Genomic DNA, 23,620 nt, shown 5'->3' with positions numbered 1-23,620 from the left:
GAACCCAGGAGTCCTGGCTCCCAGCCCCCCATCTCTAACCACTAGCCCCCACTCCCCTCCCAGAGCTGGGGATAGAGGTGGATGTGTGTGTGTGTGTGTGTGTGTCCCTGCCACCCGCTGCTGGAGGGGCTGGGCCCTGGTCCGTGGGTGGGTGTGACCCCCCCTTGCTGGCATGTGGGTGTGGGCACAGTCAGGGGTAGCTCAGTGTGTGTGCTGTGCCATGTTGCAGTTGTGTATCACTGTCTGTGGTGCATTGTGGTGGTGTTTACACACGGACCCCTTGCCCGGCACTGGGACGTGGCCCCTCGGATTGGGATGAAGGGCTGGTTATCCAGGGGTCCTGGCAGGGTGTGGGGCTGGGAACAGGCCACCTCAGAGCGTGACACTAAACACGGAAAAGGCAGCGCGGCAGCAGGGCAGGGAGGGGCCGATGGGGGGGGCACATGGACAGTGCGGGGCAGAGATTCGGCCAAGGCGGCCCTGGGGCGGCAGCAGGAGCAGTAGATAGATAGCAGGATGAGCCGGCAGATAGAGGATTTAACGTCCCTGCCCTGGGCTGCATGGGAGCCGGGGCTCCCTAGAGGGGACAGGCCCTGGACCCCATTCCCCACCCAGCTGAGCCAGCCAGTCCCTGCCCTGGGGGATCAGAGCCAGCCCCCCACCATGGGGGATCAGAGCGGCACCCCATCGAGGGGACAGGTGCTGGCTTTCTCCCATCCTGGCTGGTGTTACTGGTTGGTATTTCAGCCCCACGCTGCCTCCGCCTGCCAGACCATCTGGGTTAAGGTGAGGGATGGAGCCATGAGTGCAGGCCCTGGGGACATCTGTAAACAGAGCCCCCCTAGCACCCCTTAACCACAGCAGCTGGGGAGAGTCCAGGGCCAGGCTAGCAGGGGGCTGCAGGCAGGGGCGGATCTAGGCATTTTGCCGCCCCAAGCATGGCAGGCAGGCTGCATTCGGCAACACGCCTGTGGGAGGTCCGCTGAAGCCGCGGGACCAGTGGACCCTCCGCAGGCAAGTCGCCAAAGACAGCCTGCCTGCCGCCCTCATGGCGACCAGCAGAGCGCCCCCCGCGGCTTGCCGCTCCAAGCACGGGCTTGGCGTGCTGGGGCCTGGAGCCGCCCCTGGTTGCAGGTCAGGAGTGAGAGGCACCGGCAGAGCTGCGGGGAGCCCAGGGCTGGGCTAGCAGGGGCTGCAGGTTGGGACTGAGGGGTACCGGCAGAGCTGTGGGGAGCCCAGAGCCGGGCTAGCAGGGGGCTGCGGGTCAGGAGTGAGGGGCACCGGCAGAGCTGGGGGGAGTCCAGGACTGGGCTAGCAAGGGGCTGCGGGTCAGGAGTGAGGGGCACCGGCAGGGCTGAGGGGGGACCTCTGGCCTCAGCCAAACCCACCTTACAGTCCCAGCACCCCCATGTCTGCCTGCCCCAGCCCCCTCTCCCTCCTCCTCTGCCATCTCCTTCCCGCTCCTCTGTCCTCGATGTCCCTCCCCCCCCAGCTGTCTGGGCTGCTCTGACATCTCCAGCCCCACAGCCCAGCAGGGAGCCCTGACAGCTCAGCCTGGCTCCTCCCTGGGGACCCTCTGCCCAGCAGCTACACTGACAGACTGACAGCCCTGGGGCGGGGGGGCTCCCCAGCAGGGGACACACTCATGGTGAGGGATGCGGGGGCAGGGCAGACTAGAGGGGTCAGCACAGCAGGGGGCGCTCTCACCTGGGGGGGGACCCCAGGACCATGGGACATCTCCACAGCCAGGGGCACTCTCCCGGGGGGAAGCGCAGGGTCACAGGGCTGGGCTAGCAGGGGCTGCAGGTTGGGAGTGGGGGGCACCAGCAGAGTGGGGGAAGAGGAGCCCAGAGCTGGGCTGGCAGGGGGCTGCAGGTTGGGAGTGAGGGGCACCAGCAGAGTGGGGGAAGAGGAGCCCAGAGCTGGGCTGGCAGGGGGCTGCAGGTTGGGAGTGAGGGGCACCAGCAGAGTGGGGGAAGAGGAGCCCAGAGCTGGGCTAGCAGGGGCTGTGGGTCAGGAGTGAGGGGCACCAGCAGAGTGGGGGAAGAGGAGCCCAGAGCTGGGCTGGCAGGGGGCTGCAGGTTGGGAGTGGGGGGCACCAGCAGAGTGGGGGAAGAGGAGCCCAGGGCTGGGCTGGCAGGGGGCTGCGAGTTGGGAGCGAGGGGCACGCCTGTTATGTGTGCTGGGGGGGTATCTCTGGCGCTGCCCCCACCCGGGGGAAGTCCAGAGAGCTGTTAACCCCCCTGCTGCTGGCTTTGGGCCCCTTCCCCTTCAGTGCACGGAGCTGCCCAGGGCTCAGCCCCACGTGCTGTAGGTGTGAACTCACAGCGACCCCTGGTGGGCGCTCGCTGCAATGGAGAGTCTCTAGCGACGGCGATTCTGTCCCGACCCGCAGCTCCCTGGGCGCCCCCCCACCCCAGCCCTGCCGGTGCCCCTCACTCCCGACCCGCAGCCCCTGCTAGCCCAGCCCTGCCGGTGCCCCTCACTCCCGACCCGCAGCCCCTGCTAGCCCAGCCCTGCCGGTGCCCCTCACTCCTGACCCACAGCCCCCTGCCAGCGCGCCTCACTCCCGACCCGCAGCCCCCTGCCAGCCCAGCCCTGGGCTCCCCTCAGCTCTGCCGGTGCCCCTCACTCCTGACCCGCAGCCCCTGCCAGCCCAGCCCTGGGCTCCCCCCAGCCCTGCCGGTGCCCCTCACTCCCGACCCGCAGCCCCCTGCTAGCCCAGCCCTGGGCTCCCCCCAGCCCTGCCGGTGCCCCTTACTTCTGACCCGCAGCCTCTGCTAGCCCAGCCCTGGGCTCCCCCGAGCCCTGCTGGTGCCCCTCACTCCCGACCCGCAGCCCCCTGCCAGCCCAGCCCTGGGCTCCCCCCAGCCCTGCCGGTGCCCCTCATTCCTGACCCGCAGCCCCCTGCCAGCCCAGCCCTGGGCTCCCCTCAGCTCTGCCGGTGCCCCTCACTCCTGACCCGCAGCCCCTGCCAGCCCAGCCCTGGGCTCTCCCCAGCCCTGCCAGTGCCCCTCACTCCTGACCCGCAGCCCCTGCCAGCCCAGCCCTGGGCTCCCCCCAGCCCTGCCGGTGCCCCTCACTCCTGACCCGCAGCCCCTGCCAGCCCAGCCCTGGGCTCCCCTCAGCCCTGCCGGTACCCCTCACTCCTGACCCGCAGCCCCCTGCTAGCCCAGCTCTGGGCTCCCCCCAGTCCTGCCGGTGCCCCTCACTCCTGACCTGCAGCCCCCTGCCAGCCCAGCTCTGGGCTCCCCCCAGCCCTGCCGGTGCCCCTCACTCCTGACCCGCAGCCCCTGCTAGCCCAGCCCTGGGCTCCCCTCAGCCCTGCCGGTGCCCCTCACTCCTGACCTGCAGCCCCTGCTAGCCCGGCCCTGGGCCCCTCCCCAGCCCTGCCGGTGCCCCTCACTCCCGACCCGCAGCCCCCTGCTAGCCCAGCTCTGGGCTCCCCCCCAGCCCTGCCGGTGCCCCTCATTCCTGACCCACAGCCCCTGCTAGCCCGGCCCTGGGCTCCCCCCAGCCCTGCCAGTGCCCCTCATTCCTGACCCGCAGCCCCCTGCTAGCCCAGCCCTAGTCTCCCGCAGCTCGGCCAGTGTCTCTCACTCCCGACTAGGCCGGTTTTTAGGCTGCAGCGTCTCTGTCCTAGCATCCTCGCTGGGATCATAAATCACCAATGAGCGTGGCCTGAAGGACTCCAGCTGGGGCCGCTTGGCTGTGAAATTTGCTGTGCTCATTGGAGCAGGAGGGTCGTGGCCCCGCTGCAACCAGCGCCATCATTCATGACACATACCCGTGAGCTGGGGGCCGCTGGGCCAGCTCTGGGTGGGGAGACTGGTTGTGGGGGCACAGCAGGGAGCACCACAGGGGATGCTCTCTGCCCTGGCAGTCAGTGTTTGCCCCAGAGCAGAGCAATGGGGCACTGTGCTGTAGGGAGCGGGGCGGGGGCTCAGCAGGGGGCATTGCGTTGCAGGGAGCAGAGTGGGGGGCTCAGTCAGCAAGGATGCTGGGCTATAGGGATCAGGGTGGGGGGCCCAACAGGGGGCACTGGGGGCTCTGTCAAGGGCATTCTCCCTGGCAGTCAAGGTTGGCACCGATGCCCCAGGGGGGCACTGGGGGCCTGTGCTGCAGTATGAGGGCTTCAGGGCAAGGCCTGGGCGATACATTGGAACATCTCTCCCCTCCTGCCCCATTGACATTACTGCATCCGACACTATCATTACTTCCCCCATGACATCATTGCACCAGATCATGAGGCAGTCTCTTGTGATGTCATTGGTACCATGATGGCCCCATGTTGGTTTCCATGGCAGCAGGACCATCCGTGGTCATAGAAGATCAGGGTTGGAAGGGAGCTCAGCAGGTCCCCAGGCAGATTTTTGCCCCAGATCTGTAAATGGCCCCTCAAGGACTGAACTCACAACCCTGGGGTTAGCAGGCCAGTGCACAAACCACTGAGCTATGTCATGACCTGGGTGATGATGTCACAAGGGGCAGTGACATCATCGGGGATGTGGTGAGGTCACCAGGGAAAGCAGTTACATCACCAGCGATGGGATGATGTCACAAGTGGCCACAATGATCTCAATAAGGATGTGATGATGTCACCAGCAGACATGGTGATGTCATGTTACAGACGCTCCCACTGATGGCACCCGTTGCCAGGGTGATGGGCTTTGACCCCCACGTGACAGTTCAGTGTAGTGTAAGGGTGTGGGGGAGATTTAGGTCACCATGGTGATAATGGGATGTCTGTTGGGGCCGCCCCCCCCCCCCCCACCCAGTTGCCCTTATTCAATATGGCGCCCGTGGGGCCCGGTGGGGAACTTCATTTGCCCTCAGCTAAGATGGCGTCCGGGGCGGTGCTGGGGCTTTTCCCTTTCTGAAAATGGCGTTGGCCGCGGCTCTGACGAGTTTACCCTCAGTCAATATGGCGCCGCTGTTGCCCTTTGCCAAGATGGCGGCCCCCGCTGCGCCCTTGCTAAGATGGCGGCCGGCTCGTTTTGTCCCTTTGTCAAAATGGCGGCGCTGGGATCACCCCGGCCCCTTTCCAAGAGGGCGGCCCGCAGCCTCGTTCCAAGATGGCGGCCGTTGCCCTTTTCCAATATGGCCGCGGCTTCGCTTCCTCTCCTCTCCCAAGATGGCGTCGCGGAGACTGAGGGCGGAAGTGCGTGAAGCCGGCGCGCAGGGTGCGCTGCCCGGTCCCAAGATGGCGGAGGCGGCGAGGCGCCGGGTTGGGGACGGGGCGAGCAGTAGCAGCAGCGGGGACGAGGGGCCGGGGGGCCCCCCGCGGCGGGTCTATCTGCCGGGCCGGGGGCCCCCGCCGGGGCCGGGCGAGGAGCTGGTGATGGACGAGGAGGCCTATGTGCTGTACCACCGGGCGGGCACCGGTCAGCGGGGGGCGGACATGGGGCTGCAGTGTGGGGCGGGCGGGGGGCACAGACATGGGGCTGCAGTGTGGGGCGGGCGGGGGGCACAGACATGGGGCTGCAGTGTGGGGCGGGCGGGAGGGTGGGGGGCACAGACATGGGGCTGCAGTGTGGGGCGGGCGGGAGGGTGGGGGGCACAGACATGGGGCTGCAGTGTGGGGCGGGCGGGAGGGTGGGGGGCACAGGCATGGGGCTGCAGTGTGGGGAGGGTGGGGGGCACAGACATGGGGCTGCAGTGTGGGGCGGGCGGGAGGGTGGGGGGCACAGACATGGGGCTGCAGTGTGGCACAGACATGGGGCGGGCAGGAGGTTGGGGTTGGCACAGACATGGGGCTGCAGTGTGGGGCGGGCGGGAGGGTGGGGGGCACAGACATGGGGCTGCAGTGTGGGGCGGGCGGGAGGCTGGGGGGCACAGACATGGGGCTGCAGTGTGGGGCGGGCGGGAGGCTGGGGGGCACAGACATGGGGCTGCAGTGTGGGGCGGGCGGGAGGCTGGGGGGCACAGACATGGGGCTGCAGTGTGGGGCGGGCGGGAGGGTGGGGGGCACAGACATGGGGCTGCAGTGTGGGGTGGGCGGGACGGTGGGGGGCACAGACATGGGGCGGGCAGGAGGTTGGGGTTGGCACAGACATGGGGCTGCAGTGTGGGGCGGGCAGGTGGGAGGGTGGGGGGCACAGACATGGGGCTGCAGTGTGGGGCGGGTGGGAGGGTGGGGGGCACAGATATGGGGCTGCAGTGTGGCACAGACATGGGGCGGGCAGGAGGTTGGGGTTGGCACAGACATGGGGCTGCAGTGTGGGGCGGGCAGGAGGGTGAGGGGCACAGATATGGGGCTGCAGTGTGGGGCGGGCGGGAGGGTGGGGGGCACAGACATGGGGCTGCAGTGTGGGATGGGCGGGAGGGTGAGGGGCACAGATATGGGGCTGCAGTGTGGGGCGGGCGGGAGGGTGGGGGGCACAGACATGGGGCTGCAGTGTGGGATGGGCGGGAGGGCGGGGGGGCACAGACATGGGGCTGCAGTGTGGGGCGGGCGGGAGGGTGGGGGGGCACAGACATGGGGCTGCAGTGTGGGGAGGGTGGGGGGCACAGACATGGGGCTGCAGTGTGGGGCAGGTGGGAGGGTGGGGGGCACAGACATGGGGCTGCAGTGTGGGGCGGGCGGGAGGCTGGGGGGCACAGACATGGGGCTGCAGTGTGGGGCGGGCGGGAGGCTGGGGGGCACAGACATGGGGCTGCAGTGTGGGGCGGGCGGGAGGCTGGGGGGCACAGACATGGGGCTGCAGTGTGGGGCGGGCGGGAGGCTGGGGGGCACAGACATGGGGCTGCAGTGTGGGGCGGGCAGGTGGGAGGGCACAGACATGGGGCTGCAGTGTGGGATGGGCGGGAGGGTGGGGGGCACAGACATGGGGCTGCAGTGTGGGGCGGGCGGGAGGGTGGGGGGCACAGACATGGGGCTGCAGTGTGGCACAGACATGGGGCGGGCAGGAGGTTGGGGTTGGCACAAACATGGGGCTGCAGTGTGGGGCGGGCAGGAGGGGGGCACAGACATGGGGCTGCAGTGTGGGGCGGGCGGGAGGGTAGGGGATGGGCACAGGCCATGGCCTCGGAGGGTATGGAGCCGTCGGGGGGCTCCTGAATGGGCGGGGGGGCGACAGGCCAGGGGTGCGGCCATGGGGCAGAGATGCCCCTTTCTCCCTCTCACCCCCTTTCTCCCCACAGGTGCCCCCTGTCTGAGTTTCGACGTGGTGCCCGACCCACTGGGCCAGGAGCTCGGCCGCTTCCCGCTCAGCCTGCGGCTCTGCGCCGGCACCCAGGCCGAGACCGCCCAGGCCAACAGGTCAGACCCGGGGGGCGGCCGTGGGGCAGAGATGCAGCCCCCCACCCTGCTTCTCCCCAGACATGGCGACCCCTGTGTGCTCCCCAGCACACCTGCCCAGGAAGCCCCGCTTCTCAGCGCTGCCCCAGCTCGGGCACCGCGGGGCACCCCCAGGGGCGCTTGCTGCTAGCCCAGGTGCGCCTGGCTGCCCAGGCACTTGGGGCTGGGCGGGTGAGAGGCTTCCCGGGCACTTGTGGGTGCGTGGATGTAGCTTGGCCCCTGGGGGCACGGCCAGGCCCCAGCCCCAGTTCGCCCCACACATCTGCAGCTGGAGCCCGGGGCAGATCCCCCCCAGCCACAGCTGGCAACAAACAGCCCCGACCTCCGCCCTGCCCGAGGTTGGGAGGCGCCTCGACCCGCCCGTGAGTGAGGAGCGGAGCCCAGCAGGTGCTCGCCCCTTCTCCTGCTCCGGTGCCAGCACCCTCTGAGCACAGAGCCCTGGGCGGTTACCCACATCGCCCCTGGTATCCCCCAGAACCCCCTGCCTGACTCAGAGGAGGGCTGGGGGGCTGGCTCCCTGGGGCCCTTCGCCTCGGTGCTGAGCCAGTGACAGGGCTCAGGCCGACGCCCCCTAGAGGGGACACACCCCGCGCCCCATTCCTGGGGCCGGATGGGAGAGGCCCTGGGCCCCATTCCGCGGGGCGCAGGCGCTGCTGGGGCCCCTGGCTGGGGGCAGGGCTCAGGGGGTCCCCCTCTCTGCCAGGCTGCTGGTGATGAAAATGCACAATCTGCACCGCACGGGGGCGGGGGCCGCGGGCGCCGAGAGCAGCGACAGTGATGAGGATGAGGAGGAGGAGGAGAAGAAGCCCCAGCTGGAGCTCGCCATGATCCCCCACTATGGGGGCATCAACCGTGTCCGGGTATGGCACCTCCCCCACCGCTGAGCCCCCCAGCGCCAAACCCTCCCCGAGCAGAGTCCCCTGCCGAACCCCCCCAGCACAGTGCTCCACACTGAACCCCCTCACATCAAACCCCCCCCAAGCAGAATCCCCTGCTGAGCCCCCCCAGCACAGCGCCCCCCACTGAGCACCCCAGAGCAGCATCCCCCGCGGAGCCCTTCCCCTCCCAGTGCAGCCTCACCTGCTCCCAGCAGCACAGGCCCCCTAGCGCTGCCCCCCAGGTGCCCCCACGCCGGGGTTATCCCTTTCTTCCCGGCAGGTCACCCAGCTGAGCGAGACGCAGGTGGCTGCCGTCTGGTCGGAGAAAGGGCAGGTGGAGATCTACGACTTGCGGCGTCCCCTGGTGGCCATCTCGGACCCTCAGGCCATGGCCACTTTCCTGCGGGAGGAGCAGGCCAAAATCAAACCCCTCTTCTCCTTTGCCGGACACATGACCGAGGGCTTTGCCATGGACTGGTCCCCCATGGTGCCCGGTGAGTCAAGGGGCGCTAGGTGGCAGGGGGTTGCGGGTCGGGAGTGAGGGCAGGAGCTGCGCCAGGATTTCTGATGCCCTAGGCGGACGGCCATTTCGACGCCCCCCGCGGCTCCGGTGGACCTACCGCAGTCATGCCGGCAGACGGTCCGCTGGTCTAAAGGCTCCGGTGGACCTGCCGTAGGCATGACTGCGGTAGGTCCGCAGGAGCCTTTAGACCAGCGCACCGTCCGCCGAAATGACTGTGGCAGCTCCACCAGAACCTTTCCAGTAGTGGACCGTCCGCCAGCATGACTGCGGTAGGTCCACCAGATCCGTGTGCTGCCCCCCCTGGAAAAACAGCACCCCCCAAAAATTCTGGCGCCCTAGGCCACTGCTTAGATCGCCTAAATGGTAGCGCCGGCCCTGAGTGAGGGGCACTGGGGAGGCTGCGGGTCGGGAGTGAGAGACACTGGTGGGGCTGCGGGTCGGGAGTGAGAGACACTGGTGGGGCTGCGGGTCGGGAGTGAGGGGCACTGGCAGAGCTGGGAGTGACGGGGCTGCGGGTCGGTAAGTGAGGGGCGCTGGGGGGGCTGCGGGTCGGTAAGTGAGGGGCGCTGGGGGGGCTGCGGGTCGGTAAGTGAGGGGCGCTGGGGGGGCTGCGGGTCGGTAAGTGAGGGGTGCTGGGAGGCTGCAGGTCGGTAAGTGAGGGGTGCTGGGAGGCTGCAGGGGCTGCAAGTCGGCAGTGAGGGGCACTGGTGGGGCTGCAGGGGCTGCAAGTCGGCAGTGAGGGGCACTGGCGGGGCTGCGGGTCGGCAGTGAGGGGCACTGGCAGAGCTGGGAGTGACGGGGCTGCAGGTCGGTAAGTGAGGGGCGCTGGGGGGGCTGCAGGTCGGTAAGTGAGGGGCACTGGTGGGGCTGCAGGGGCTGCAAGTCGGCAGTAAGGGGCACTGGCGGGGCTGCGGGTCGGCAGTGAGGGGCACTGGCAGAGCTGGGAGTGACGGGGCTGCGGGTTGGTAAGTGAGGGGCGCTGGCGGGGCTGTGGGGGCTGCGGGTTGGCAGTGAGGGGCACTGGCGGGACTGTGGCTCGGCAGTGAGGGGCACTGGCGGGGCTGCGGGTCGGGAGTGAGGGGCACTGGCAGAGCTGGGGGTGACGGGGCTGCGGGTCGGGAGTGAGGGGCACTGGCAGAGCTGGGAGTGACGGGGCTGCGGGTCGGGAGTGAGGGGCACTGGCAGAGCTGGGAGTGATGGGGCTGCGGGTCAGGAGTGAGAGGCACTGGTGGAGCTGGGGTGATCGGGGCTGCGGGTCGGGAGTGAGGGGCACTGGCGGAGCTGGGGGTGATCGGGGCTGCGGGTCGGGAGTGAGGGGCGCTGGCGGGGCTGGCAGTGATGGGGCTGCGGGTCAGGAGTGAGAGGCACTGGTGGAGCTGGGAGTGACGGGGCTGCGGGTTGGGGATGAGGGGCGCTGGCGGAGCTGGGGGTGATCGGGGCTACGGGTCGGGAGTGAGGGGCGCTAGCGGAGCTGGGGGTGACGGGGCTGCGGGTCGGGAGTGAGGGGCACTGGCAGAGCTGGGAGTGATGGGGCTGCGGGTCAGGAGTGAGAGGCACTGGTGGAGCTGGGGTGATCGGGGCTGCGGGTCGGGAGTGAGGGGCACTGGCGGAGCTGGGGGTGACGGGGCTGCGGGTCGGGAGTGAGGGGCGCTGGCGGGGCTGGCAGTGATGGGGCTGCGGGTCGGGAGTGAGAGGCACTGGTGGAGCTGGGAGTGACGGGGCTGCGGGTTGGGGATGAGGGGCGCTGGCGGAGCTGGGGGTGATCGGGGCTGCGGGTCGGGAGTGAGGGGCGCTGGCAGAGCTGGGGTGATCGGGGCTGTGGGTCGGGAGTGACGGGCGCTGGTGGAGCTGGGAGTGACGGGGCTGCGGGTCGGGAGTGAGGGGCGCTGGCGGGGCTGGCAGTGATGGGGCTGTGGGTCGGGAGTGACGGGCGCTGGCTGGGGGAGCTCCCTGTGACCCCAGCTCTGCCCCCACCCCCAGGCCGTCTCGTGACTGGTGATTCAAAGAAGAACATTCACCTGTGGAGCCCCAAGGCGGACGGGACGTGGCAGGTGGACCAGCGCCCTTTCACCGCCCACACTGCCTCCGTGGAGGACCTGCAGTGGTCGCCAACAGAAGCTACAGTGAGTGGCAGCCCTGCCTAGAGAAACAGGACACCGGGGTGGATGGGCCCGTGGGGCTGATCCGGAGGAGCAGGGCAGGATACCGGGTGGATGGGCCCGTGGGGCTGATCCGGAGGGGCAGGGCAGGATACCGGGTGGATGGGCCCGTGGGGCTGATCCAGAGGGGCAGGGCAGGATACCGGGTGGATGGGCCCATGGGGCTGATCCGGAGGGGCGGGGCAGGGCAGGATACCAGGGTGGATGGGTCCCGGCACAGAGCCACGCTGCCCTGCCCCCCTCTTGCCCAGGTGTTTGCCTCGTGCTCAGCGGATGGATCCATCCGGGTGTGGGACGTGCGGGCGGCGCCGGGCAGGGCCTGCATGCTGACGGCCAGCCAGGCCCACGCCAGCGACGTCAATGTCATCAGCTGGAACCGCCACGAGCCCTTTCTCCTCAGCGGGGGGGACGACGGGGCCCTGCGCATCTGGGACCTGCGCCTCTTCCAGGTCAGTGACCTCACCCCCACCCCGGCTCCCCCTGACTGCGGGTGGTCCCTCACTCCTGACTTCCAGCCCCTGCTAGGCCAGCCCTGGGCTCCCCCCAGCGCTGCTGGTGCCCCTCACTCCTGACCCACATCCCCTGCTAGCCCAGCCCTGGGCTCCCCCCAGCGCTGCTGGTGCCCCTCACTCCTGACCCACATCCCCTGCTAGCCCAGCCCTGCTGGTGCCCCTCACTCCCAGCTCGCAGCCCCCCCTCACCGCTGCCCACCCCCCCCCCCCGACAGGCACGAGTGTGGCGACCTTCAAGCAGCACACGGCGCCCGTCACCTCGGTGCAGTGGCACCCCACGGACGGGGGGGTCTTCGCAGCTGCTGGTGCGGACGACCAGGTGACCCAGTGGGACCTGGCAGTGGAGCGGGACCAGGAGGGAGAGGGGGAGAGTGAGAGTGATGACCCGGCCCTGGCCTCCATTCCCCCCCAGCTGCTCTTCGTGCACCAGGGGGAGACCGACATCAAGGAGCTGCACTGGCACCCGCAGTGCCCGGGGGTGCTGATCACCACCGCCCTGTCCGGCTTCACCGTCTTCCGCACCATCAGCGTCTGATGGGGCAGAGCCTGGTGGGGGGGAAGAGTCTGGCGGGGGGAGCCTCCCCCTTGCAGATGGACCGTTCCAGGTGTCTGCTGCTTCCATTGCACAGAATGGGGAGAAAGCTGGGGGGGGGAGAGTTGGTCTGCTCCATGTAGTGGTTGCTATCATTGCACAGGCAAGAAGGGGATCCCAAGATGAGGAGCCTCACACAAACTTTCCCCCTCCTCACTCCATGCAGGTGGACAGTTCCAGTTAGCGGCTGGTACCATTGCATGAAATGGGGTGGGGAGATATGGTGTTATCCACTCCTTCCTTACAGATGGACTATTTCAACTGCTACCATTGGTCAGAATTTGGGGGTTGGTGTCCAGACCTGCATCCTTTCATTCTGCATTAGGGGGGAGGGAGAGGGATGCCTCCAGAAAATGCGCTGTTCTGCAACTTGTTTTGGGGAGCTACCATCTAATGTGGATATTGGGGGGGCTGATTTCAAGCTAATTTTCCCCTCAATTGTACATGGTTTGGTCTGAGTTTGGTTGCTACTACTTGGGATGGGGGGGTCACCACCCCCATTCTATTGTGAGAGGTGGATTGCTCCAGAGGCTACCAATTCTGCATGGGTGGGGGGGAAGAGTTGGTTCACTTCAAATATATTTTGGGTGCTGCCACTGTGCACTGATGGGGGTGGAGAGCTAACTCCATGGGAATGCACAAATCCCTGGCGTTGGGGGATGGGAGACAGGCCCCCAAATGCAGAGAGGGGGCAGGGAAAAACTTGCATCCATTGCCCCAGGGAGGGGGGGCACAGCCATGCCCCTCCCACTTTAACCCCAGATTGCGGGGGTCCACTATCTCTCCCCTGCCCCCTGCATGGATGCCTCTGGGCAGGGAGGGGGCCCTGCCTGCAAAAGGGGTGCGGGGGCAGGTTAGTACATACTATCTTATTTTCTGGCAAGTTCAGTTTTAATTAAAAAAAAGTTCATAACCTACTGGAGTTCGGTCAATCGGGGGGGGACGACCCACCTCCCAGCTTGGACTGTGCCTTCCTGACCCACAACCCCTCCTATTTGGTGCCCTCCACCCACCCACCCGCCAGTGCCCCTCACTCCCGACGTGCAGCCCTGGGCTCCCCCACGCCTCCAGTTCTGCTGCTGCCTCTCTGCTAACATCCTTTGTTCCCTGCTCAGCCCCGGGCTGGCAGACACTCCCAGCAGCGCCCCGGGGGGAGGGGTGCTCCGTGCCTGGTTGGGAGCGGATTGTGCCCCCCAGTTCCTGGCTGTCCCCGCAGGTGTCACTGGAGCCCACTCCATTGCAGGGAGGTGAAGGCGAGGGCGCCGCCCGCGCCTGGTGAGCAGAGCAGCAGGGTCTTCTTGACGCTGGTGCCCAGGCGGGTGGCAGCCACCAGGGCGTGGAGCGGGAGAGGGGCCTCCGGGGGGCAGCACAGCGCGATATAGTGGGCATGGAACCGCAGGGGGTCACCTGCAGGGGAGAGGCAGAAGGGGGAGGGGTCAGGCCAGCTTTCCCCTGCCCTACCCCCTCCAATCCTCCCCTCTACTCCCCCGAGCATCCCCCAACCCAGCCCCTCCCTCACATCTGGGGCCTGCAGTGCCCCAGTTCCCCTCCCCATGGCTGATCAGCATCCCCAGGCTCCCCCCACCTACCTGGGTATACAAGGAAGTCTCCCCCAAACTTGCTTCCTCCGGACAGGTAGTAGCCCCTGCCCCACAGCTCGCGGAAGACGCGGTACCGGGCCTCGTGGGCTGGGCGGCCAGCGTGAGGCCAGTCCGCGGAAGGGGAGGTCCAGTCCACCTGCTCAACCCGCCCTGGGCGCCACCGCGCCGTGGGCAGCTGGACCATCATGGAGCCGCGGGGCAGGACGAAGGGCGAATCCAGGAGTCCCGAATCCTCCACCGTGTCTGGAAGTGGAAAGAGCAACAGGCTAGGAGAAGCCAGGGCCGGAATGCGGCTGCCTCTGGGGTGTGTGCCAGGGCTGGGTATATGGGGACCCCTCACCCAGTTCAGGGACGTGGCCCCTCTGAGGTGGGTGCAGGGGCTGGGTATCCAGGAACCCCTCACCCGGCACTGGAACGTGATCCCTCTGGGGTGGGGTGTGTGCAGGGGCTGGGTATATGGGGACCCCTCACCCAGTTCAGGGACGTGGCCCCTCTGGGGTGTGTGCAGGGGCTGGGTATATGGGGACCCCTCACCCAGTTCAGGGATGTGGCCCCTCTGGGGTGGGGCGCGGGGGGCTGGGTATCCAGGAACCCCTCACCCGGCACTGGAACGTGATCCCTCTGGGGTGGGGTGTGGGGACTAGGTATATGGGGACTCCTCACCCAGCGCAGGGACGTGGCCCCTCTGAGGTGGGAGCAGGGGCTGGGTATCCAGGAACCCCTCACCCGGCACTGGAACGTGATCCCTCTGGGGTGTGTACAGGGGCTGGGTATATGGGGACCCCTCACCCAGTTCAGGGATGTGGCCCCTCTGGGGTGGGAGCAGGGGCTGGGTATCCAGGAACCCCTCACCCGGCGCTGGAACGTGATCCCTCTCGGGTGGGGTGGGGTGGGGTGTGGGGACTAGGTATATGGGGACTCCTCACCCAGTGCAGGGACGTGGCCCCTCTGGGGTGGGGTGCGGGGGGCTGGGTATCCAGGGGCCTGGTGCTTATCCACAAACGAATCCTGCCGAACTCAGCCCTACCACCAGGGACAGTGCCCTCTACTAAGCCCCCGTTTCTCTGCAGCCCCTGGGTTTCCCTAGCAGGTCTCCTCTCCGAGCCCCAACCCCACCTGGCATCTCCCCACGCTGCTCTCTGCGGCGGGCTCGGCCCTGGGCAATGCGCTCGGCCAGCTGGGCCAGCAGGGCCCCCCTCTCTGCCCCAGCCAGGCGCTGCTGCTCTTGGTAGCTCTCCTCCAGCTCCCGCTGGTAGGCCTCCACCAGGGATGCCTGGGTTTGGGGAGAGGGGGTTAGCTCCGGTATGGGGCGCCTGGCACAGTCACCCCCCACAGGACACCTGCCCCAAACATGCTCTGCCCCTCTGCTGGAGTTGGTGCCCCTAGACGGAAAGGCCCCGTGCCCCATTCCCTGCCCTCCCTCCCCCCCAAGCCAGCCAGCGACTGCCCTGGGGCAGGATGGGAGCTGGCGCCCCCTAGAGGGAAAGACCCTGTGCCCCATTCCCTGCCTGCCCCGACCGAGCCAGCCAGTGACTGCCCTGGGGCTGGATAGGAACAGGTGCCCCATTCCCACCTCCCTCCGGGCCAGCCAGTCCCTGCCCTGGGGCGGGATGGGAGCTGGCACCCCCTAGAGGGGAAAGGCCCCGTGCCCCATTCTGTGACCCACGGCTCAGCCAGTCCCTGCCCTGGGGCTGGATCAGCACCCCCTGGAGGAGCAAGGCCCAGGGTCCCTCACCTGGGTCAGTTCCTCCCCCTCGGCCGGGGGCTGGGTCTCGGTGCGCCTCACCAGGACGGCTGCGCCCAGCTCAGCAAGCAGCCGGGCCTCCTCGGGGAGCAGCTGCAGGGGGAGGCCCAGGCGGGCGTTCTGCCGTGGCTTGCGGGTCAGTGCCCCCACCAGGGTCCCCACCAGCCGGAACCGCTCACGGATCTCCCGGGCGTCCTCCGCGCTCCACACCAGAGCCGCCCCCTCCAGCACGTGGATCTGTATCATGGCGCTGCGGCAGCTGCAGGGAGGGACCGGCGAGAATGGGGGACGTGGCCCCTTTGGGGCAGGGAGCAGGGGCTGGTTATACGGGGACCCCTCACCCCGGGCTGAGATGCAGCTACTTCTGGGGCAGGGCACCACAATCCCAGCATGCTCTGGGGCAGGGGGCGCCACAATCCCAGCATGCCCTGAGACTGTCCCCCACCAGGCCCCCAGCCCAGGCTGGGGGCAATCCCAGCATTCCCCAGGGTGAGGGGGGGCACAATCCCTGCTTTCTCTGGGGCTAGGGATGGGGGCGGGGGCTTGCACTGCAAGGGCAAGGGGTGCCGCTTGGGGCAAGGGGTGCCGCTATCCCAGCATGCCCTGCAGCTAGAGTGGCCAACTGGTGCTGATGCCCCAGAGGATGCTGGGAAAGCCCCTTTTCAGGGAGTCTGGTTCTGGCTACAAGAGGGGAATCCCTTTAAAAGGCCACACCCACCCACACCAAACCACGCCCACTGCCCCAGGCATTCTGGGAGTCCCATTCTTAAAAACTTCTATTGACGCCCCCCCACACACAAAGGATTCTGGGAAACAGTTTCTTAAAGGGCCACACACTAAAAATAGAAAACCTCTCCCCTTTCCCCGCAAGGTGTTCTGGGTAACCCATTCTTAAAGGGCCCCCCCCCACAATTTAACCCCCAAAGGAATTCTGGGAAACAATTTCTTAAAGGGCCACATGCACCTATACAAAACTTGCTTCTTTCCCCCAGGACACTTTAGGTAATCTCTTCTCCAAGGGCTACCCCCAGCCCGCAATCCCCAGCTCACTCACCTTCACCCCTGGTCTTCCCTGCACCCAGCTCTGGGGGGTGTTTGCAAAGCCAAGCTGGCTGGTCCCTATGCTCCTGCAGGGCGAGGGGGCGGGGTTCTCGCTGCTGAGCGAAGGCCCCATTGGCCAATACCCGAGCTGGGGTGGAGAGTGGGGGGGGTTTGCAAATTGCAGGGCCCAATGGGTGCAGGGCGCGGAGGAAGTGAGCAGGGGGCGGGCGTGCGGGCGGGCAGGCAGGCAGCTAAGTGGGTGGGGGAGGGAATCAGTCGCAGGGGTGTGAGTCCGTGCAAAGGTGCCCCCAGGGGTGTGAATTCTGCACTGACCCTCCCCACCCCCGGGAGAAGTGGGTGCTGGTGAGTAAGGCTGTGAACTTGAGGGCCGTGGGGCCGCACTTGAATTGTGGGGAGGGGGGAGAAACTCCAGGGTGTTTCCCATCCCCACCTGATGTGGGGTTCCCACCTTTTCTAAAACCCTTGTCTGCCCCCGCCCCCTCGGGCCGGACTGCTAATCTAGGGGTGAGCTGCAGGGGGTGGGAGCTGTGTGTTTGTACAGCACCTGGTGCAATGGGTGTGGGGCTACGAGCTACCATAATACACCTAATAAATAACTTACAGCGCCTGGTTCAAAATGGGAGCAGGGCTGGGAGCCACCGTAATACACCTAATAAATAATGTACAGCGCCTGGTGCAATGCGGGCAAGGATAGAAATTACTGCATTACACCTCATAAATGTACAGTGCCTGGCACAATGGGTGCAGGGCTATGAACTACCATAATACATGTAATAAATAACATACCGCACCTGGCACAATGGGTGCAGGGCTATGAGCTACCATAATACACGTAATAAATAACATACAGCACCTGGCACAATGAGGGGCTGGTCTTGGATGAGGGACTCTAGGAGCTCCCCTAATGGAGAGGATTAATGGGTATGGGGAGATTAAACGGGGAGGGGTGTGTTCCCCTCTCTCCCCAGCACCAGCAATGGCTAATGTGGGGGGTGAGCTGTATGGATTAGAGATTAGAAGTTAGCGGCTGGGGGTTTAGATGGAGGCGGAGGGAGCAGGGAGCCCATGTGGGATAGAACTTGGGGCCCAGCACTCAATGCCCCTGCTCTAACCACTAGACCTCACTTGCTGAGGGGTTCATGCCAGGGGGGCTGAGGGGAAGGTGAGGAAGGAGAGTGAATGTGGCTGTGCCGTTGGGTGTGGGGGGGAGTGTCTGGGGAGGGGGCTGGGCAGTGGCCACCAGTCCCTACTGGGTGAACTGGGGTGTAGGTACTGGTCCAGCAGAGGCTGTGCACCCCCCAGAGCTGAGGGCACCCTGCTGCTGCCCTCCCCCCACAGCTCCCCATTTTATGTCACATAAGCACTGAGCCCCCCACCACCACGCAGCCCCCCACTTTGCTGTCTTAGTGTCCACCCCCCAAGGCTGGGTCTCTCTGGCCCATCCATCCCATGGCCACTCGGCTGTGGGGGGGCAGGGGGCATACAGATGGGCTGGGCGATGGGGGCTCCTGGGAGCGGGGCTGAGACTCAGCAAACTCGATACAACCCCCAGGCCATGGAATGAGAGCACCCCTAGAAGGGAGAGGCCCCAGGCCCCATTCCCCCTACCCCCCCGAGCCAGTCCCTGCCCTGCGGCTGGATCTCCCCTCCCTGCTCTTCCTCTACCATCTGCAGAGGAGCTGAGCCCCCAGCGCCCCCTGCAGCCGCTGCCCCCCGCTCCGGTGGGGTGGGTGGCCTGTGGAACTGCCCGACACTGTTTTTTCCTCCTCCCCCGGCAGAGCTGGGATGACCCCGGAGGAGTGGACCTACCTGGCCGTGCTGCTTTTCTCTATCCCCATTGGCTTTGTCTTCAAGAGAGGGGGTGAGTGACTCTGACTGGGGGGGCAACTCTGGCCCCTCCCCTTCATGCCATTGCTGGTGGGGGGACAGGGATTGGGGCTAGAAAAAGTCGCACCAAAGAGACCCCCCCTTTCCCTCCAACAATGGCCCATCCCCCCATTCCCTCCAGTGTGCCCCACCCAGCCCCGTTCGGGGTTTCCTCACCTCAGCTTCTCTTGCGAGATTTCCTCTCTCCATTCCGGTTCAGCTCGGGGAGGGGGGGCTGGGTTTGTCTGGAGCTAGAAGGGGTCTGGAGGTATTTTAGGGGGCTGGCGTGTGGGGGTGGGAGACCCTGGCACTAGCTTCCCCCGCCAATCTTGTAGTAGAAGCTCCTGGACTCTGGGGTCCCATCGATAGGGGATGGGAGTTTGGGGGTTCAGGAGCCCCACCTCCTGAGCTCCTTTGTGCCCCATTCCCTGCCCCCCAAGCCAACCAACCCCCCCTCCCCAAGGCTGGATGGGAGCTGGAGCCCCCTAGAGGGGAGAGGCCCCGTACCCCATTCCCCGCCCCCCTGCCCAGGTTGCCCGAAGTCCCAGCTGACTTTGCTCCCCAGGTGTCTCAGTGAGAAGGGAGCTGGGATCTGATCTGTGTCTCTTTCCTCCTCGCCCCCCCCCAGGACACCAAGTGAAGCAGTTTGGGGGGGCAGCCGTGGGGCTGTTCTTGACGCTGGTCACCTGCAACATCCACACCTTGCACTCCCTGGTCACGATCCTGGGCACATGGGTCATCCTCAGCCTCTCCCCCCGGTAAGGAAGGAGCTAGGACACCTGGCAGAGGAGTGATGCCTAGTGGGTAGAGTGGAGGGGGGATTTTGGGAGCTGTAGAGAGGGTGGGGGGTGATGGGAGCAGTTGAGGGAGAGCGGAGGGGAGCAAGGGATTCTGGGAACTGCGAGGGGGTGGAGGAGTGACAGGACTAGGGGATTCTGGGAACCGGGAGGGATTGGGGGGGCCAGAGCAGGAGATTCTGGGAACCAGGCGGGGTGCGGGGGACAGAGGGAGCAGGGGATTCTGGGAGCCAGGAGGGGTTGGGGGGTGGTGATGGGAGCAGGGGATTGTGGGAGCCGGGAGGGGTTGGGGGGTAGTGACGGGAGCAGGGGATTCTGGGAGTGTGGCCAATTAACCCGCCCTCTGCCGGCAGGTCCTGTCACTACCTGACCCTCAGCTGGACCTTCTCCTACCTGCTCTTCTTCCGGACGGTGACTTTCTTCGGGCTGCCGGCCCCCACCCCCTTCACCAACGCCGTGCAGCTGCTGCTGACCCTCAAGGTGCTGCAGGGGGTGGGGTGGGGCGGGGCGGGGGGCTCAGCAGGGGGCGCTCTGCGCTCCTGGTCACTGCTGGCCCCTCTGGGGCACTAGGGGGTGCTGAGCCATGGCGGCGGGGTGCTGGGGGGCACAGTGCTGTGACAGTGGGGTGCAGGGGGCACGGTGCTGTGGAGGTGGGGCACTAGGGGGTGCAGTGCTGTGATGGCAGGGTGCAGGGGGCGTGGTGCTGTGGAGGTGAGGCACTAGGGGGCGCTGTGCTGTGGTGGTGAGGCACTAGGGGGCGCTGTGAAATGGGGTGTGGGGGGTGCTGTGCTGTGGGGCATGGGGTGTGTGGTGGCAGGGCGCAATGCCGCGGCGGCAGGACGTGTGGGGGCCCTGTGGTGTGGTGGTGGGGCACTAGGGGGCACAGTGCTATGGTGGCAGGGCGCAGGGGGCGCGGTGCTGTGGAGGTGGGGCACTAGGAGGTGCAGTGCCGTGGCAGTGGTCCCGTAGGGGGCGCTCACCCTGTGGGTTTCTCCCCCTGCCCTAGATGGTGAGCCTGGCCAATGAGGTGCAGGAGATCAGTCGGGCCAAGAAGCAGGACGTCACCTCGTCTGCCAAGGGCCCCGCGATTGGGCTGATCCCCAGTGTGCCGGGGCTGGGCTCGATCCTCTGCTACAGTTACTGCTACGTGGGGCTCATGACAGGTACGGGGCGGCCGGACACCTGGGTTCTCTGCCTGGCTCTGCGAGGGGAGTGGGGGCTAGTGGTCAGAGCACGGGGGAGCTGGGAGCCAGGATGCCTGGGTTCTCTCCCCAGCTCCGGAGGGGGAGGGGTGGGCTAGTGATCAGAGCAGGGGGGTGCTGGGAGCCAGGACTCCTGAGTTCTCTCCCCAGCGATAGAGTGGGGGCTAGTGGTCAGAGCATGGGGGAGCTGGGAGCCAGAACGCCTGGGTTCTCTCCCCAGCTCTGGAGGGGTAGGAGTGGGCTAGTGATCAGAGCAGGGGGGTGCTGGGAGCCAGGACGCCTGGGTTCTCTCCCCAGCTCTGGAGGGGGAGGAGTGGGCTAGTGATCAGAGCAGGGGGGTGCTGGGAGCCAGGACGCCTGGGTTCTCTCCCCAGCTCTGGAGTGGGGGCTAGTGGTCAGAGCGGGGTGGGGAAGCTGGGAGCCAGGACGCCTGGGTTCGCTCCTCAGCTCTGTGGTGGGAGGGGGTCCAGCCGGAGTCTTTTTTCCACTGTTACTTTTAACTGTATTTCTCTCCTTTTTCCCCCTTTTGTTCTTTCCTCCCTCCGGCCTCCTTCTTCATCTACCTCCCCCCCACCCACCCCCACACACCCCTCCTCTCCCGTCACCCTCCATCCCCATACGCCGCCCCCCAGGTCCCTTCTACCGCTACAGGACCCACCTGGACTGGCTGCAGCAGCCGGACTCGCAGGCCATCCCCAGCTGGCGCCCCCTGGTGGCGCGGGCCAGGCTGGTGCCGGTCTACGGGCTGCTCTTCCTGGGGGCCGCGCAGCTCTTCCCGCTGGAGTACGTGCGGAGCGAGGCCTTCGCCGCCCGGGCGCTGCCCTTCCGCCTCTTCTACATGGTACCCGTCTTCTTCGTCTTCCGCATGCGCTTCTACGTGGCCTGGCTCTGCGCCGAGTGCGCCTGCATCGCCGCCACCTTCGGGGCCTACCCCACGGCCGCCCACGCCCGCCCCGGCGGGGGCCCCACCGTCCACTGCCCCAGGTGTGCCCATGGGCTTGCCCCTCTGGGGTGCTGGCTGCCACGCAGCCCCAGGGCTGTGACTGGCTGGCTCAGGGGGGTGGGGAATGGGGCACGGGACCTGTGCCCTCTAGGGGGCGCTGGCTCCTATCCAGCCCCAGGGCTGTGACTGGCTGGCGGGAAATGGGGCATGGGGCCTTTCCCCTTTAGGGGGTGCCAGCTCCCATCTGGCCCCAGGGCAGGGACTGGCTGGCTCAGGGGGATGGGAAATGGGGCATGGAGCCTGTCCCACCTAGGGGACATCAGCTCCCATCTGGCCCCAGGGCAGGGACTGGCTGGCTCAGGGGGACGGGAAATGGGGCTTGGAGCCTGTCCCCTCTAGGGGGTACCAGCCCCAATGCGGCCCCGGAGCGAGGTCTGAATCCCTGTCACTGAGTGCTCTCCCCCACCCTAGTGCGGAGGAGGGGGCGCCAGGGGCGGCTCCCCCCGAGTACGACTACGAGACCATCAAGAACATTGACCCGTACGGCACCGACTTCTGCGTGCGGGTGCAGGACGGCATGCGGTACTGGAACATGAGCGTGCAGTGGTGGCTGGCCCAGTACATCTACAAGAGCGCCCCCTTCCGCTCCTACGTCATGAGGTGGGGGGCGCGGGGAACCACGAGGGGGAAACCATGGGGGGGGCTTGAATATCCCTGGGGTGGGGGTGCTCGCAGATCAAGTGGGGCTTGGAAATCAGGGGGAGGAGGTAACAGGGGGGGTCAGATGGGGGGCTCGGAGATGTGGGATTATGTGAGGGGGGGGCCTTGGGGCAGGGGGAGGATGAAGGACCCAATATGGGGCATGAAGGGGAAATCATCCGTGGGGGGTGTCTCATGGGGTGAGTGGATACCAGGGGGAGGGAGAGTCGGGGGACATGGGGGGGCTCATAGACAGGAGGGAATAGAGGTGAAATCTCAAGGGGGGCTTCAAACAGGGGGGGTCTCAGGGATGTGGGGGAGGACTCACAAAAGGCTGGGGGACAGGGGGGCTCAGCCCTTCCCCCTCAGCTAACCCCACCCTCCCTGTCATCCCCCCAGGAGCGGCTGGACCATGCTGATCTCGGCCTATTGGCACGGCCTGCATCCCGGGTACTACCTCAGCTTTCTGACCATCCCGCTGTGCCTGGCGGCGGAGGGGGCGATGGAGGCCGGGCTGCGGGGGTGCCGGGGGGCGGCGCCGGAGCCCGACCGCTCCTGGGGCGCCTGGGTGCACTGGTTCCTCAAGATGCGGGCCTACGACTACATGTGCATGGGCTTCGTGCTGCTGGAGCTGGGTGCCACCCTGCGGTACTGGCGCTCCGTCTACTTCTGCGTCCACCTGGGTGCCCTGGCCCTGCTGCTCCTGGGCCGCGCCCTGCCCCGGCCCGCCGCCCAGGGGCCGCACCGCGAGCGAGGGGCCGAGGGAGCCCCCCGCCCAGGACCTCTGGGGGCCCGGGAATAGCCAGGGCCCTGGGGGGCCACACCCTGGGGGCTGGGAACAGGGCCTGCACATGGGCTCTGTGCTGGCCATGGAGGGGGTTGGGGGGAAGGGCAGAGGCAAATGAGGTGGCCCCCCATCCTCCCCTCTCTACAGCCCCTCCCCCCCAGCTGGCTGGGAGGGGGAATCTGCCCCCGACTTCCTTGGGGGAGGACACTGATCTGTAACTCTGCTTCCCCCAAGGGTTCTGGCAGGCCTGCCCCTCCCCCTCTCCCTGAGGGGGGGTGTAAGAGCCCTTCCCCCGCATAGGCAGGAGAATCTCCCCCTCCACCCCCTCCCAGCAAGACCCACACATAAGAGGGTGTTTTCTACCCCTCCCCCCAGCCCATGCTACACTGTGGCCTTAGATGAGGGGTTCTCAGACTGGGGGTTGGGACCCCCCAGGGGGTCATGAGGTTATTACATGGGGGGTCACGAGCTGTCAGCCTCCACCCCAACCCCCCCTTTGCCTCCAGCATTTATAATGGTGTTAAATATTTAAAACAGTGTTTTTAATGCGGGGGGGGTGTCGCACGCGGGGGCTGGCTGTGTGAAAGGGGTCACCGGTACAAACGTGTGAGAACTATTGCCTTAAAGGGACCAGCCTCCAGCGGGGGGAGTGGGGGGTGGGAAGAGGGTGCTGCCCCCCTCATCTGGTGTGAAACAAGTTGGCACCTTCTTGGGCAGAGCCTGGAGGGGCCACAAAACTCCCCACCCCCAACCAGCTTGCAGGGACTGGGGGTGTGTGGTTTTTTTGTGTGGGGGGGAAGAACGTCCCTCAGAAGGGGCAGCTGGTCTGTGCGTAGCTGGGGGGGGAATGTCGAGGTGCGGGGGGAGTTGGGGTGCAGGGGGTCGCTCAGAAGCCCCCTCCCGCTCGGAGGTCTCTGTTCCTGTCCTGTTCTATTAACCACTGGGGGGGGATGGA

At 66.8% G+C, this 23,620-nt stretch overlaps 3 protein-coding genes across 5 annotated transcripts; 2 read left to right on the top strand and 1 right to left on the bottom strand.

Moving 5' to 3' along the window:
• The first annotated feature begins 5,119 nt into the window (after window positions 1–5,119).
• Window positions 5,120–12,881, top strand: GRWD1 (glutamate rich WD repeat containing 1). 2 transcript variants are annotated; one of them, XM_030544832.1, is made up of 7 exons: window positions 5,120–5,384; window positions 7,144–7,261; window positions 8,004–8,160; window positions 8,459–8,672; window positions 10,682–10,824; window positions 11,112–11,309; window positions 11,584–12,881. In XM_030544832.1, the coding sequence occupies exons 1-7, from the start codon at window positions 5,135–5,137 to the stop codon at window positions 11,905–11,907; spliced, it is 1,404 nt and encodes a 467-aa protein (XP_030400692.1). In that variant the 5' UTR covers window positions 5,120–5,134; the 3' UTR covers window positions 11,908–12,881. The 2 variants fall into 2 exon arrangements, with proteins under 2 accessions (XP_030400692.1, XP_030400693.1); XM_030544833.1 differs by having other exon boundaries at window positions 11,588–11,783.
• Window positions 12,194–16,534, bottom strand: TSEN34 (tRNA splicing endonuclease subunit 34). Of its 2 annotated transcripts, none has more exons than XM_030544891.1 (5): window positions 16,364–16,534; window positions 15,301–15,606; window positions 14,682–14,838; window positions 13,554–13,808; window positions 12,194–13,371 (listed from the first exon to the last, which is right to left on the bottom strand). In XM_030544891.1, the coding sequence occupies exons 1-5, from the start codon at window positions 16,481–16,483 to the stop codon at window positions 13,184–13,186; spliced, it is 1,026 nt and encodes a 341-aa protein (XP_030400751.1). In that variant the 5' UTR covers window positions 16,484–16,534; the 3' UTR covers window positions 12,194–13,183. The 2 variants fall into 2 exon arrangements, with proteins under 2 accessions (XP_030400751.1, XP_030400753.1); XM_030544893.1 differs by having other exon boundaries at window positions 15,301–15,568; window positions 16,364–16,449.
• Window positions 16,535–16,599: 65 nt separating this feature from the next.
• Window positions 16,600–22,695, top strand: MBOAT7 (membrane bound O-acyltransferase domain containing 7). The gene is made up of 8 exons (XM_030544850.1): window positions 16,600–16,713; window positions 18,150–18,232; window positions 18,866–18,995; window positions 19,388–19,514; window positions 20,041–20,197; window positions 20,869–21,220; window positions 21,651–21,839; window positions 22,278–22,695. The coding sequence occupies exons 2-8, from the start codon at window positions 18,157–18,159 to the stop codon at window positions 22,678–22,680; spliced, it is 1,434 nt and encodes a 477-aa protein (XP_030400710.1). The 5' UTR covers window positions 16,600–16,713; window positions 18,150–18,156; the 3' UTR covers window positions 22,681–22,695.
• The last annotated feature ends 925 nt before the right edge of the window (window positions 22,696–23,620 follow it).

The sequence above is a fragment of the Gopherus evgoodei genome, unplaced genomic scaffold (assembly GCF_007399415.2).
Source record: "Gopherus evgoodei ecotype Sinaloan lineage unplaced genomic scaffold, rGopEvg1_v1.p scaffold_35_arrow_ctg1, whole genome shotgun sequence".
NCBI classification, from domain to species: Eukaryota; Metazoa; Chordata; order Testudines; family Testudinidae; genus Gopherus; species Gopherus evgoodei.
This window is presented reverse-complemented; position numbering and strand designations above follow the sequence as displayed.